The sequence below is a fragment of the Vulpes vulpes genome, chromosome 1 (assembly GCF_048418805.1).
Source record: "Vulpes vulpes isolate BD-2025 chromosome 1, VulVul3, whole genome shotgun sequence".
In the NCBI taxonomy this organism is placed as follows: Eukaryota; Metazoa; Chordata; class Mammalia; order Carnivora; family Canidae; genus Vulpes; species Vulpes vulpes.
This window is the reverse complement of record NC_132780.1, coordinates 117,301,348-117,315,731: the sequence shown is the minus strand read 5'-3', so window position 1 is coordinate 117,315,731 and position 14,384 is coordinate 117,301,348. Positions and strand designations below refer to the sequence as shown.

At 38.2% G+C, this 14,384-nt stretch overlaps 1 protein-coding gene across 3 annotated transcripts in view; it reads left to right on the top strand.

The window, feature by feature from the left end:
* Window positions 1-14,384, top strand: part of LSAMP (limbic system associated membrane protein) — a 639,835-nt gene that overhangs the window by 607,666 nt on the left and 17,785 nt on the right. The window contains exons 7-8 of one of the 3 annotated variants that reach the window (XM_072724085.1): window positions 3,032-3,067; window positions 4,845-5,002. The exons of 1 other annotated variant lie outside the window; for it this stretch is intronic. In XM_072724085.1, the coding sequence (XP_072580186.1) occupies window positions 3,032-3,067; window positions 4,845-4,987 (179 nt within the window). In that variant the 3' untranslated portion in view covers window positions 4,988-5,002. Of the gene's footprint in view, window positions 1-3,031; window positions 3,068-4,844; window positions 5,003-14,384 lie in introns of those variants that run through there. One more of the 3 variants, XM_025990101.2, reaches the window with a different exon arrangement.

Below are 14,384 nucleotides of genomic sequence, written 5' to 3'. Positions count from 1 at the left end.
TTTTGGCAAATTGAATTTAAATAAAATACTTAAAAATAATAGTAGTAATAATTTCTTTCTCTTTTTTTTCACTCAGTAAAGTCTTTCCATGACTAAATATCGTTACATCCCTTCCCACCTGAGAGCACTGTAGCTGCCACCTCCCATTTCCATTAACCACCCCACCCCCAATATGGTTAGTTAGATCCTTGGCTTTATCTTTGGCACATTGAGATTCCTAATATTCCAGCCTAATGATCAGCATTTGACCCTAGGAGTCAAACGAATATTACCACATGTTAAAGGACACTCCTATCTTCCACTTTAGAGAAATGTGTGGATTGGTAAGATATTTTGAAGCAATTGAGTACAAAAAAAAAATAAAATGCAAAGGAATCTACACTGAGCCATACCATATCAGTGTGTAGGAGCTTTTCAGATTTTCTTTTTAATTTTAAAAGATCATTAACTTGTAAACCTATACTTGATTATATTTCAAGTACTACCTAAGCAACCGAGCACCAGAGAGAGCCCTTAAAAGGAAAGCCTCCCCGATTTGTTTAGCAACCAATTTAAGTTATTATCTTGGGGGGCCCAGGGTTTAGATATATATATCACTTGATGATGCTAGTTAAGCCTTGGCCAAGCCTCTTAACTAGCTACTTCTTGATGTCACATAATAAAACAGTGTGAGCAGCTAAGGAACACTACCCACGTGTAGTTTGAAAGACTGGCTGCAAACTCTTGTATTTACAAGGGCTTTCTGTGGCTACAACAAGAAATGGATGAGCGTTGGGACCTGATTTAGTTTCAAGAATAGGTGTGGAATATGCTGAGTTCCAGGAGGTTTGCAAAACATCCACAATACCCATTGAAAAATAAAAGAAAATCACATCTGAGTTAATAAATTACCTTTATATATACACCTTGTAGTCAACTCTAGCCTTTGTCACTTAAGTGCTTTTAATTCAGAAGTTTTTCTTGTTAAGTGTTAATGCCTCATTTATCTCATGGCATCCCAGCAGAATTAACCAATCACACACACACACACACACACACACACTTAGCAGATAAGAACCTGATGACCTTATTAAGAGCCACAGCATTTATATCCGGGGTCAACTTTAAGGCTCTGTTCCTAAAACCTTCCAGTCAGCTGCTAGGCTCTGCTGACTTCCCCAAATGTAAGCAGCCAAAAGACAAAGAGTATAGCACCAAAGCTCCTGTTCTTCCCTACTTTTGAATGTCAAACATTGAAAAATTTTTCATTTTAAGTGATATCACTTCACTTTACACTCTTAAAAGAGCCGACAAATCCTGGCATAAATTATAAAATGAAGCAAACTGATGGTAAAGGAATAAGGACAAAAAGCTGGGATGGGAAAGCATCTAAGGAATAAGTCAATAGGATGGAATTAGAGAATGAGAGTAAGTAGCAGGGCACGGTAGGGCTAAGATGATGATAACAGGGTGGAGCTAAGATGATAACAAGCTGGGAAACGGTTGCAAAGGCAATGAGAGGAGGGCGACTGAAATGATTTTAGCAATATAAATGGTCTTGTGGAAATGAGGGCAGAGTGCATTTACCCAGCTGTGAACAGTGTGATGAGAAAATATTAAGCTGAGTCATTTAAACCGTCTGAATAATAATAGTAATAATAAAAATAAAATACGGTAGATAGAGTATTGTATGGGACAGTAGTCTCCAACTGCTACATAAATGCTGAAAGCAGTTTAGCTATTTATTTTCAAAGCTGGAAACTTAATACCAAATAACCAATGGAGGTTTAAACCATTTTTCTACTTGACACTTGTGTAACTAAGACACAATTGTTCACTGTGCTATTATTGACCTGTTCCATCTTAATGCACTTAGGAAACTTTGGCATTTAAGCTAGAACTTTCAGCCAAGCTAGAGAAAATCTCACTCTGCAAGGGTTTTCTTGGCATCCAGATGTATTGAGTGCCCAAATTCCAGGCAAAATCCACTCTTTCTAAATTTGTGGTACAAGATGGCAGGCAGATCAAATTTGAATATGATTTTGATTTTGATTTATTTCAATTTATTAATACTTATTTAACCAAAAAGCTAGGGGGGATATAAAGTATGTGCTAATTATATTGCCCTATAGGGTTTCAGGGCAGTAGGTAATACCACCTATCCATAATACACCATTCTGCCTCTCTGAAAGAGCCTCAGAGGAGGATTTAGAGTTAAACCTGGGGTTTTGATAAGATAAATAGAGGATACCTTAAAGCCTGAGCTCTGCGTGCACATTCAATTTATGATCGGTAGCTAGGGGATGGGAATGTGAGGGACACATAAGCTAAAACCCAAGGGTTCAAAAGAACACTTCTTACTCAACAGGATGTATTATCAAGTAAATTTGATTGGTTGATCAAATTTCAGGTGAGATTGTATTATCACAAGAGGGTGGTATGAAAGAAAAGACAAAATAAAATTATATCATGCCAATTTACTTATTTCCTTGGCATTACTCTTACACTGGTATTCGTAATATGGAAGTAAAGACCTGAGGGAAAAGTTGAATTAGTATTTCCCAAAATAAATTTTCCACATACTTGGATAAAGCCGATATGAGCTGTAGGGCTCAGGGAAAGGAAAGGCATCCTTAGCTATCATGGGTCCATCTGTCATGAGTTAAAGAGACCAGAACCAGGACTAAGTCGCATGACTGAATGTGATCACTACTAATTTAAATATCTTCAACCTAGCCCTGCAAAAAATCTGTACTTTTGGTACTCAGTTTTGTCCATGTAGGGTAGGATCCTGTTTGAGGGTTACCACAATAAAATGTTGTTTCCTACTCTAGCTAAATTTTTTTAAAAGGCTTTAGATTTAAAATTTTACTAATAGCTTTCTGATACTTTAGTGTTCGCTGAAAGAACAGACAAATGCCTTACGGGAGATATAATCTTATAAGCATGGAAATTCGTCTGTTTTATAATTATCTGAATAGTTATTATATATACATATAGGTAGATATAAATATAGAAAGAGATCATGATGCTTACTATTTTTCCCCTTTAGAGCGTGTTTCACCCACAATCCCCCATCCAATTCAAGGTCAGTATGATTTTTATGACTGTAGTTCTGTTGCGGGGTCATTCTCCATCATCTATAATGTGCAAGACACACAACAAGGGATACATATTCCCAAAATTCACATACAATAGATATCTTTTTTTTTTCTTTAAACCTTCAAAAGAAAGTCAATCAATTATCCGCTACAGGTTGATAGGCATGTAACAGATCTGTCATCTGACTTAAGTTGGTCAGTTGCTGGAGAGATGATACCAAGCTCAGAAAGCAATTTTCTCTTCAATTAATATGTATGACAGGTAACTGTGAACTCACATGTTTGGAACACAGCCAGTTATTTTCTGTAGCTCATAAAAATATGAATCCTCTAACTGACCACCCTCACGTTTGGAGGCTTATACAATTTGAATCTGAAGTCATTGATATTATAAAAATGAATCTATCTATTGCTGTCAAAGTTTAAACTCAACCAGATTATGACATTAATATTTCTTAAAATCTTGGCCAATTCAAGGGCTTTTCCTTTTAAATATAAGTATTTTAGAAAACACAAATGAAAAAATAGTCTGTGTTCCTTTATACAAAACTTTCTACACACTCAAATTAAATTTCGCCTCCTACATCACATTTAGATGCAAGTTGCAGCCCCAGCCTTCCAGCTTAAGGCTATTTAAAGGCAAATTGGCAAATAAAATTAAAACAATACAAAAAATCTGAAATGAAACCAACCTACCATTGAAATTAAATTCCAGAAAAGTGATTTGCAAATAACACTCAAAGACCTGAGAAAAAATGGAAAGTAGGCCATGCGGGGCCTAGTGTGGAAAAAATAAATCCAATTAAACGAGATTATTGTATACACCATAAAAGAAGTGTGCTCAGAATTAAAGGTAGAAAGCTGCTGTTTTATAAGTTTGAAGATAGATCATGTATCATTAATACTCGTCCAAACTAAAAATTAGGCCAGAATTGGGTGAGGATATTCAGTGTCAATAATGTGATATTTTGCGTATGTATGTATTCACATATATGCAAACTTATTTTAATTATATTTGCAATGAGGATTGCAGGGTTTCAAGGATCAACTAGACAGCTTAATAAAAAAGTTATTCTTAAATTTTAAGAAGGGTCCAAACTATTTTTAAAGAACTCTGTTAAATAAAATTGTTCCTTAAAACATTAATGAAATCTGTTTTTCATCTCAGCTACTAAAAATAAGACTTAAAATGTGCCTGTTTTTTAGACTTGACATGAGACTTAGTGTTCATGGAAAATATCCCATTTTGAATTCCTGACATGCCACAATTATTTTAAGACATTTATCTTCTAGTGTTGCTGCAGAGATTGACACCATTTTATCATGCTGCCATCTTGCAAATATCTTGATGTGACAAACGCATACATACACATTTGTCCCAACGGACAACATTTTCAAAGAGGTCATGCTCCACCCAAGATGAGCTTTGTACCTTGTCATATGCTTCTGTGTAGAGCAGTTCTGCAGCCCCAAACTCAAATATTTATCTGATCATGCTTTATGATGTATATAACATGGAACAAAATGAAGTCAGTCACGATTCACAAAGGACAGCTGTTGAATATAGAAAAACACCCTGGACAAGAAAAGGAGCATGTTGGATTTTGTTGAACTTGATATTTTCCCACAAACTGAATTGTTGATTGGAGAATGACCCTAGTTTGATGTTATGTTGTAGATAGACTGTAGATAGCTTCTTTAGATCCAATAGTTCTAGAGAATATAATTTATCTGACTACTAATACTTTGGGCTTCTGCTGGTAGAAATTGGAAAGCTGTTCATGGAGACTTGGGAGAGCCGATGTGTGAGGTTGGTAGAGAAAGATAATGCCCTCTTAAGTTCCCTGCTTCTTATGAAAACTTTAACTTTGTCGAAATCAAATCCTTTTTTTTCCTCTTCTGCCTAATACAGAGGGTAACCCATGTGAAATGCAGTTTTCTGTTAGAACAAATATTAACATACACGATCCTTAACTCTTTTTTAGTGCTACTGGAGTAGCAGAATATCTATGAAAAGCATGCTTACCTTACTTTGGGCATATTTCTAGCACAAAACACCTTCATTTAATTAAATACTGTATATTGTCATCATCTAGGTAGAACCCTACATTTCAATCCTGAAATGCCAACGTGCCTATGAGCAGCTAGTTGATGCAAATGGCCTGAAGGATTTTGAACCTATTAATTTCCTTAAGGTGTTTTGAAAATACAAGAAAGTTCCAAAGATCCTTTGCCGTCCACCCATCATAAAAAAGAGAACTTTTCTTCCTGTGTTCCAGTAATAGAAATACATGTTTAATTTCAGCTGCTTTATTGTTAATATCTTTCATTGGAGGGTCTCCCCGCCCCCACCCCCACGCTACATGGCTCATCAAGCTGACTGGGGATAAACATCAGAGTCGCAGCAGGAATGCAGTCCTAAACCCCTTCAAGCTGTGATTAAACAAAAACAAGGCTCAATAAATCAAATGTATTTCTCCTGGGTTTCCTTCATCATATTGCTTGATTTTCTGCAATGATAATAATAATACTGGAATTACACCAAAGGATAATTCGTATTGTCTGTGGCCAATCAGAAATTTTCAAATGTCCTTTCCTATTCGGCCAAAAACAAGACAAAAAAAAAAAAAAATCAATGTGCTTCCCTGCTTCTTAATCTAAAAGATATACATAAATAAATAAAATAGTGTTACATCCTTGATCTGTTTCTGATAGGTGTTTTTCTCCATTAATTTTAATTTAGGTTTATTTATTCTGAAATGAGTCCTGAATTGCATATATTTGCATAAGTACCCCTGACTATATCACTGCAGAAAATCCACTGAATTGTAAAATGAGGAAAGAGTCAGCTCTAAGTGATTGAGGGAACTTTTTTCCTGAGGCCTCTGAGTCCTGGGAAGTGATAATACTGCTCTTGTCTCCTCCCCATAAGTTTACTTTTGCATAGCTTTTCATAGGGAGGGCACCTAGAGATGCTTTCACATTTAGAAGGACTGAAGGTTCAAAATGAGGTGATAAAACCAGCATCCAAAAGTTAAAATGAAGTAAAAGAAGAGAAAGGACAAGGACAAACTACCATTGTGTTGTTTTTATCACCCTCAAGTGAGGAATCCCCTTGAGTGTGGGACTCTCTGGGCTCAATCAGCCCATCCTTCTTCCACCACTGCAACTTTAAAAAAAAATTAATAACCCCGGAATGTGTCTCACTTGCTTGCCTCCCATCTGATTATTTATCCCAAGTGAACAGCCTTTCCATTCACTAACCCCGTGTGGCGAGTGGGTTTGGGAAATGTTGAGATTATCTTCCAGGTTCAGGCTTTGCACTGGGTTTGTTCACAGCTGCTTGCCATTCAATTCCTGTTTTTCCATTGATAAAACACATTGCACATGGCTGGGTTTGCATGATTAATACAGCTGTCTAAAGCTTTCTCAGAAAACAAAACAAAACCTCCCAAAATTAAAGTTTAAAAAAAAATTAAAATCCAACCCACAAACAAACCAAGCTTGCAGAAATCTGAAGTCCACCTGGCATGTTTCCTCCTGAAGGGAGACCAGTGTCAGAACAGCTAGCTAGCTTCCATCTCCAGTAGGAGGAGGCCATATACCTGCCCTCACCAGGCACTCTCAGATCAGACTCCATTGGGATGGAAGGAAACTGGCAGAAAAATCCTAAAATCAATGCTTTCTGTAGAAAGATAACTAGGTAATCTCTACAGCTTAATTTATTTTCTGTAGGATGTTATCCCAGGTATCAATGAGAAAATGCCTCTTTTCAGCTCCTTATTATAACAGCGGTTCCATCTCATATAATAATAACAATAGTAAATAACAATAGCTGACATAGAGAGTGGGCTTCTCATGTACAGAGTTCTGAGGGGTTTTGTATGTATTAACTCAATTAATCCCCACAATCCTAAGAAACTAACATGCACCTTCTTCCACACTTTTTAATCATCAAAGTACACCCAAATTCCAGTCTACACCTCTTGGCATCCAGACACAAATATAAATCTATAGTGCATTATAAATAACCATTATGTATGCATTTGTGTTCATTAGATAGCTCTAGTGAATTTTAAACACTCATCTAATTTTTTATGTATTATAATGTTTATAGTACATAATACTTTTACCTTAATGTCCATACACTCTTACAAAGTCTGTTTCCAGGCATATCAACACAGAGATGCATGCCCAGCTCACACAGAGATTTATATGAAAGCATTCATCTTTAAAAACATGAGCAGAGCTATCTGGCATCTGCACATCTAATTTCACACACTTATTCAGGCTGATTTACATACACACCTCTATTAATCATGGATAATTACTAGCATTGTTCTCTTTAATTCAGTTTTTCCAACTGTGAAATGGGAAAGAAATTATATTTTTCATGCCTACAAGCTCAGAGTGGTTTTTCAAATAATATACAAAAGAGAGCTTCAAGTTCCTAGAAAGAAAGCACATTGAATTTAAAATAATCATACTCTGATACACATACTTCTCATAATTTTTAAAACTGTTAATACTTAGAGACATACTTGTATCAGATTGCCTGGATATTAGGTAGCTACAAGTTCAGTGTTGGCTTCATTATAGTTTGACGTATTACAGCTCCTCGGAATATCTGAAATGCCCACTGCTAGCAAATTTAAATACAGAAGTATCCCAAGCCCAAATAAAACACATCGTTTATTGTTTTTCGTCGGTATCATCATAGTAAGCTTACAGAATTTAATGTAAATTGTGCATTCTAAGTAAATATATAAATAAATAGTAGAAAAATCTATTCACTTTACTATTTCGTTTCTGTATCACTAAACCATTAAATTGTAGTCCAGCAAAAATTACATTAAATGCCCGAAAGTTCGTCCACACTAAGGAATTGGGGGAGCATCCATACCTCAGCTTAAAAATGACCCCATCTCCATTGGAGGAGACTCCCTGCCTCATCCTGCATGAATGCAGTTGTTTCAAGTGGGGTGTGGACAAGAGTTGGCTCTCCTTGCCTCCTGTGGTCACCCCAGCAGACCCATTGCCCCCAGGCCTGATGACAGCTATTCCACCCCAGCTTTGGTACATGAATCCCCCATTAGAGATATTCACCCCCGCACCATAATGCAAGAAACCCTATTGCTACCCGGGCCTCTCTTCCAAACTCCCTTGGCTCCAGCAGCACCTGGAGACAATGCCCCTGCTCCCTCCACAGTGCTGCTCTCCATATCCACCCAGCTTTGTTCTGGAAACTCTTGAGAGGGCTGGAGCTTGACTCATCTCAGGGAATGTTGCCCCTGGGCCCTGGCTTAAGGCTATACTCCTGATCTCTTTGCTCACCCCAAGGGCCCTCTCAAAGCCCACTGCCCCCTCTACAACTCCTAGGAGATATCATTCTTCTCACTCTGGGTCCTGCCCCTACCTAGCAGTGTCCTAGCTCTCAACAGCTTAGGGAAGCTCTACACAGAGTAACCTGGAACCAGGCACAGGGAAATTTGGTATAACTCAATCAGTGTCTCTAACTACGTAAGCAATAAGGTCTTAATAAAGTATTCTGGGGTGCAGGTTGTTCTGCAAAAACAAAAAAAAATCACGATGTTCTCTATTGTGTGACATGTGTGCACACCACACACACACACACACTCATACTTCCAGTGAATGTTCATCATGCACACCTCCACCTGTCAGATTGATCCAAAATCATCACTCTAAAGAACTTGCCCTTTTTTCTGGTCAAAGGTGTAAAGCACATCCCGGAAAAGGTTTTCATTTTCAAACACATCTCTCCTTTCCCACTAGTAGGTAGGGGGGGGGAAAGAGGGGCTTTGCTTTTACTGATAGTACTTGGAAAGTAGTGTTAATACAAGTTTACAGCAAAATCATAAGCCCTAACACACATGAAGATCATTAAGAGCTGACATTAATACCTGATGACCATCTCTGATTCCCTTATGGGGAACAACAGGCTGACTTCCTCCTGATTTTCTTCAGTGGCTGGGAACCAAGTAGGATGGCTGTGTCAGTACTTCACCTAGAATCAATACTTCACCTGCCAACACAGTGATTCAGACCCAACTGTAACAGGCATATCTCACTGTTGAATCCATTTCTGTGCCTTACTCTTCTCGGCTCTGCACTCTCTCTTCTGCTGTGTTTCCTGAACGATTCTGGTTCTCTCCCTGTTAAGATTTGCCAGCAAGAATAAACCTGAAATTTATTCACGCTATTATTTAAATGTCCAGCAGCGGCTTGGAAGTGTTACCTCTCTCAGAATTTACATTTAGCTTCAAGCTAAATGGCTAAAAATCTTACAGCATCAATTTAAAGGTAGGAGAATTTTTTGTACAGGGACCCTTTGCTAATGCTTTTTCCTATTTTCCTAGTCTGTTTCTGCCTATACTAGTCAGATTTTCCTGGTGATCTCCCTGTACTTAGGCTTTGCTGTGCTATGTAGATTTCTAGAGCCAGCAGGGATTTGAAGATGAATATTTTTTTTTAAATCCCAGCTCCCACTAAATTTTAATTTGATGGAAATATTTCTCTTCTATGAGCTTTATGGGAAAAAAGAATCTTTCGAAGTAACAATTACATTTGGGGATTAAGTTTAAGTAATTGACAGTCTTGTCTTTTTAATTAAAAGGAATAAAGCTGCCTAAGAAGAGCTCAGTGAGATTTGCAGCAGAAAATGTTGGCATGATGCCCCCAAAGGGTAAGAAGACCAGGATCAGGAATGGACAGAGAATGCTGATGCACGTCCCTCTGGTCTTTAGAGTGCACCCCCAGCAGAGCTTGCCCTGGTGCTACATCAGTGTGCCATTTAGCCGGAGGGTAGCATTGTGCTGTGAGGAGCATTGCTGGGTGTAGACAGGAAGGAGGTCCTTTCTTTGGGAGCTGTGCTCTAGGTTCACAGACATCGTATGGAGCAAGAGCCCTTGAAGGAAGTGGCACTACTTAGAGTAAAAAAGAATATATACTCTTCCAGGAATCGACGGTCTCAGCTCCTGACAAATGTCCTTTTATAGCCCCTCAAAGTATAAACTTGAATTTTAGCCTGGCCTGTGGCTCTCTTTCTTTTTTACCTGAAATTCGTATTCCTGCTCTCTGTACTTCTTGATTTTCTTTTTCTGTGTATTTTACACCATATATACTTTTCTCGTTGACATCCTTCAAATAAAACCAAAGAAAAGGTTTTGATAGTATTAGCATTCACTTCTAAACACTGGTTAGCAGCCACGTAAGCAAAGCCATTATCCCATCTATCTGGAGGACGCATCTACTTCTGAAGAGGCAAGATACAAATTAACCTTAGTAACAACTTCCCTTACAGTCACTCCAGCCTCACAGTGGTCTTTCATCATCACAAGTCATTTGTAGGTATTAAATTAAAGGAGCACCTCCATCAGGGGGAAAAAAATCAGCTTAAGTGCTCCCACCTTACATCTCCCCTTGTACACTGCTGTGAGGAAACACACCTGCCAAGGAAGAACACAGCATGACATAATGAGTTTGGAATTCCAATTTAAGGTGTTCATACGTACCCAGATGTATGATGGGAGTACGCAGGCCACTCGCTAGGACTCCACTGAGAATTGTCAGCTTATATCCACCGCAAATCAGTGGGGGGAGAGACTTTACAAGTCATTTCTCACGCTTCCTAATTGGACCCTGGGGAGCCAAGCATCGCTGTAGTTTACTACACTGTTTTGCTTATTACTATGCTGATTGTAGAGGAAAACACTTCCCACACCTCTGTAACACATATGTACGTTTTAACCCCTAGACATCACCACTGAGTATCTACTATAAATCATAGCTGTCCATCCCTTCTACTTTATCTGTCCTACGCTTGTAACAATGGTTCTAAATTAACCACTCACCTTGCAAACCTGGCAGTTCCAGGATGACTTTTTAAACTGCCTAAGAGACATTGTTCGGGGCAACAGTAGCATCCTGTGGATTAAAAAAAAAAAAAAAAAAAAAGGAAATAGCTGTGTCTTGGCCAACTGTTCATTCTGTGTACCATCCCATCCTCTATAGGCCACAAAACACCAAGCATGCCCAGCCATGTTCTATGTTGGAAAATTGCTTGGCCATTCTAAAATGTTTTCTTGATTATATGTGCAGAGTTCTATAACTTGGAAGCAGGGAATGTTTGGAGAACAGAAACAGCCATAGAAAGAAGAAAGGGGGGAGGGAGTGAGAAAGGAAGGAAGGAAGCAGAGAAAAAAGTAAATAATAAGGAAGGGAGGAGAGAAGTGGGAAAGGAAGGAAGAAATCAAGAGGTATCTTGCATGTTGAATCATAAGTTAGAAAGCAACTTGGGAGATTTGTTCTATTTTCCTCGGTGGAGTTCCAGAACACAGGTAAGTTCATCATTGAAAGCTGCTCATTGTTGCCCTGCTGAAAAAGAGCAATCTCATTCACTGGAGGTTGGTCCTCCCTTAGAGAATCAACCCTCCCCTGCTAAGTCGTTCCATTAATACTGTGACTCCTTGCTCTGTGTTAAATGTACTCTCCACTTGCTTTTGCTTTGTAGAGTTTCTTTTAGAGTTCACGTTTTCTTTTTCTCGAGATTTCTAACCATTAGGAACACCAGAAAGAGACTTCATTCTCGATGGGCAGTGCAAGGAATTTCTGGCCCAGCAATGCACAATATTTTGATTACACCATTCATTCACTCAAAAAAATAACTATCCTAGTGCTTGCTATGTGCCAATCTCTGAAGCATCGTCTTGGGAGTGACTGTGGAGAACAAGCAAGACACAGCCTCTGCACTAATAGAACTTACAGACCAGGTGGAGCAAATGGACTGCTGTGTTAAGCAGTCACAAAAAAAGTCTGCTAAGCTTAACATACCTGTGTAGTATTCGGGGAGCACGGGACAGGGACACCTTAGCTAGCCTGGACTCATCAGGGAAGGCTTCCAGGTGAAAGGGAACTTAACTTTATGGTAGGTAGCAATATGCTGGATGAGTTTTCTGGAAAAATGCTGAAAGCCTCTTATCTGGGAGAACATCTAGAGGAAACTTTCAGCCTCTCAACAGGGAGGTTTGATGGTAAATTTTAATTTTAGTTGTAGGAATGGTCAGGCTGTAAGGAGCCATCAGTATTTTCAAGGAGCTGCTCCAGAACCTGGTGGTGATGTTATATTTGGAGTCAATGACACAGCAGGAGTATGAATCACTGAGGCATCCTGGCACTTTAAGTAATGAAGTCACTTGGGAAGGGTCCAAAACATAACTCCCTTTATCAAGTTCTGGACTGTGGTGGTTAGGGCCATAGAGGTAGGTCCAAGGGTAACTCCGAGCATACCACCTTTTTAAATCCCTTATCTTCTAATTTCCAAAAGCCTTAAAACCCCCTAGGAAATATCACAAATTCATTTGTTATCTCTGCATTCAAATTCTGCAGGCCAGTTACCTTGTTTTATGATACTTGAATATTTTTTTTTTATTTTGAAACATACAAAATAAAAAAATGCATTACATGGATTAAAGACACTCTTGAATCCCTTAGAATTTAAATCTGAAATGTATTCTAAAAAGGATCTGCAATTCACAGTTTAGGGCCGGGAAATGAAAAGAGAGGCAGAAAACCAGAAAGGATGAAAATCTCCAGAGACCTACCCAAACCTGTGCTTTTAATCCTTTTTAGCAAGTCAAATAAATGAAGGCACAAAAGGCTTTAAAATATACATAAAATATATGTTTTTAAACATGGAAAATATAATCTATTTTGTACCGACAGCTAAGTAGATTCGGGGCTGGGAGGTAATTCTTTATTAAGTGAGATGGTCTTTAATTCCACAAGGGCAAAAGGCCAGAATTGTACCCACAGGGGTGAAGGGTGCATTCTAGATACAAGGACAGAAGCACTTGTTTCTTCTCTAAGACCGACTACTTTACTGACAGCTGATTCAAATAAATTCTGGAGTTTTTCTAATATGTGGTTTTAGGTGGAGTGGCCCAGGGAAACTCCTTTATTAAACTTAGATCCTTGGGCATTCTCTAACATTTTAATTCATTGATTATTAAAAATTAAATTTCTCAGGCTAAATAAGAAAACTGTAGGATTTGAGAAAGCTGACTTACTGTAAGAGACTTACTGAAGCCCTCTCTTTATGGTGGGAGTGCTCAGCGAATCTGCACTTTCTGTAACAACCCCTATCACCACTGAGCAGAGCCCATAGCGGTTAAAGTCAAATCACACACCTACACTTACTCTACAGTGCAATTACATCGAGCCTACAGTCAGGAGGACCTCATAAACCCATTTAATACATTTTTTATTGCATTGCCATTTCATGTTGTTTAAGACCATGTTCCTTTCAGAAACTCAGCCTTACCCATCTTAGCTTTTGTTTGGTTTTGCTCTATGATACCAGCCAACTAAAAAAGGGAGGGAAAAAAATTCAATAACCTTGAAACGATGTCAACCCAAAGCCAAATATTATTTTCTTTTCCCTAGATTTAGAGGGTTTAAAAAAAATTCATTGATATACTTTTATAAATACCTTTCTATTCTGATCACGAATGTTATACATCCTCATTATGGAAGAATTTGAAAATATCTGAAACTATAGGGAAGAAAACAAAGGTCATCCATAATGTCTCTCCTCAGAGGTAACATCAACAAAGGTGTCATCTGAAGGTCTGAGATGTCAGTGTGCTATAAAATATTTAAGTTCAAACACCTAAGCCATTCTGCTTTCTGCCCTTTTCGAGGCTGGGTGTCTTTCTGTGACTTGCCCAAGCTCATAGCTGTCTCCACAGCTACAGACAAACCCACAGCACTTCCAGTTCTGAATCAAACCTGACCCATCCTACCAGAGGTTTCCCCCCCGTGTCACCTCCAGGATTTCCAGTGACAGTTCCCCCTTGCAGATGTGGGAGTGCCTACATTCCCTTTCTAAATTGGTGTATTATTTCCCCATTTATAAATTTGTCTTTTTTTTAATGAAACGAGAATTAAGTGCTTTTTGTTTTTCTTTCTGGGTTTTTTTTTTTTTCTGATTCTCTTTACTGTAGAATATTTGGTTTATAGGAGATTGGTCCACAAATTCATGAGGATAAATATTTTATTTCATATTATGCAATAAGAAATTATGTCAGCATTAATTTTGGTTTGGGTTTATTCTTTCATTCAATAAGAAGTTATCACCCAGGGTGACAAATATTCGGCTAAATAATTCATGGCTCCAACTCACTCCTAAATAGCATCAAACATGTGAAGTCCACTTTGGGCTGACTGTTAAGGGGAAAAACCTTTAGAAGTATTTGAAAGTAAAGCTAGGATTCCTTTTATGATCCA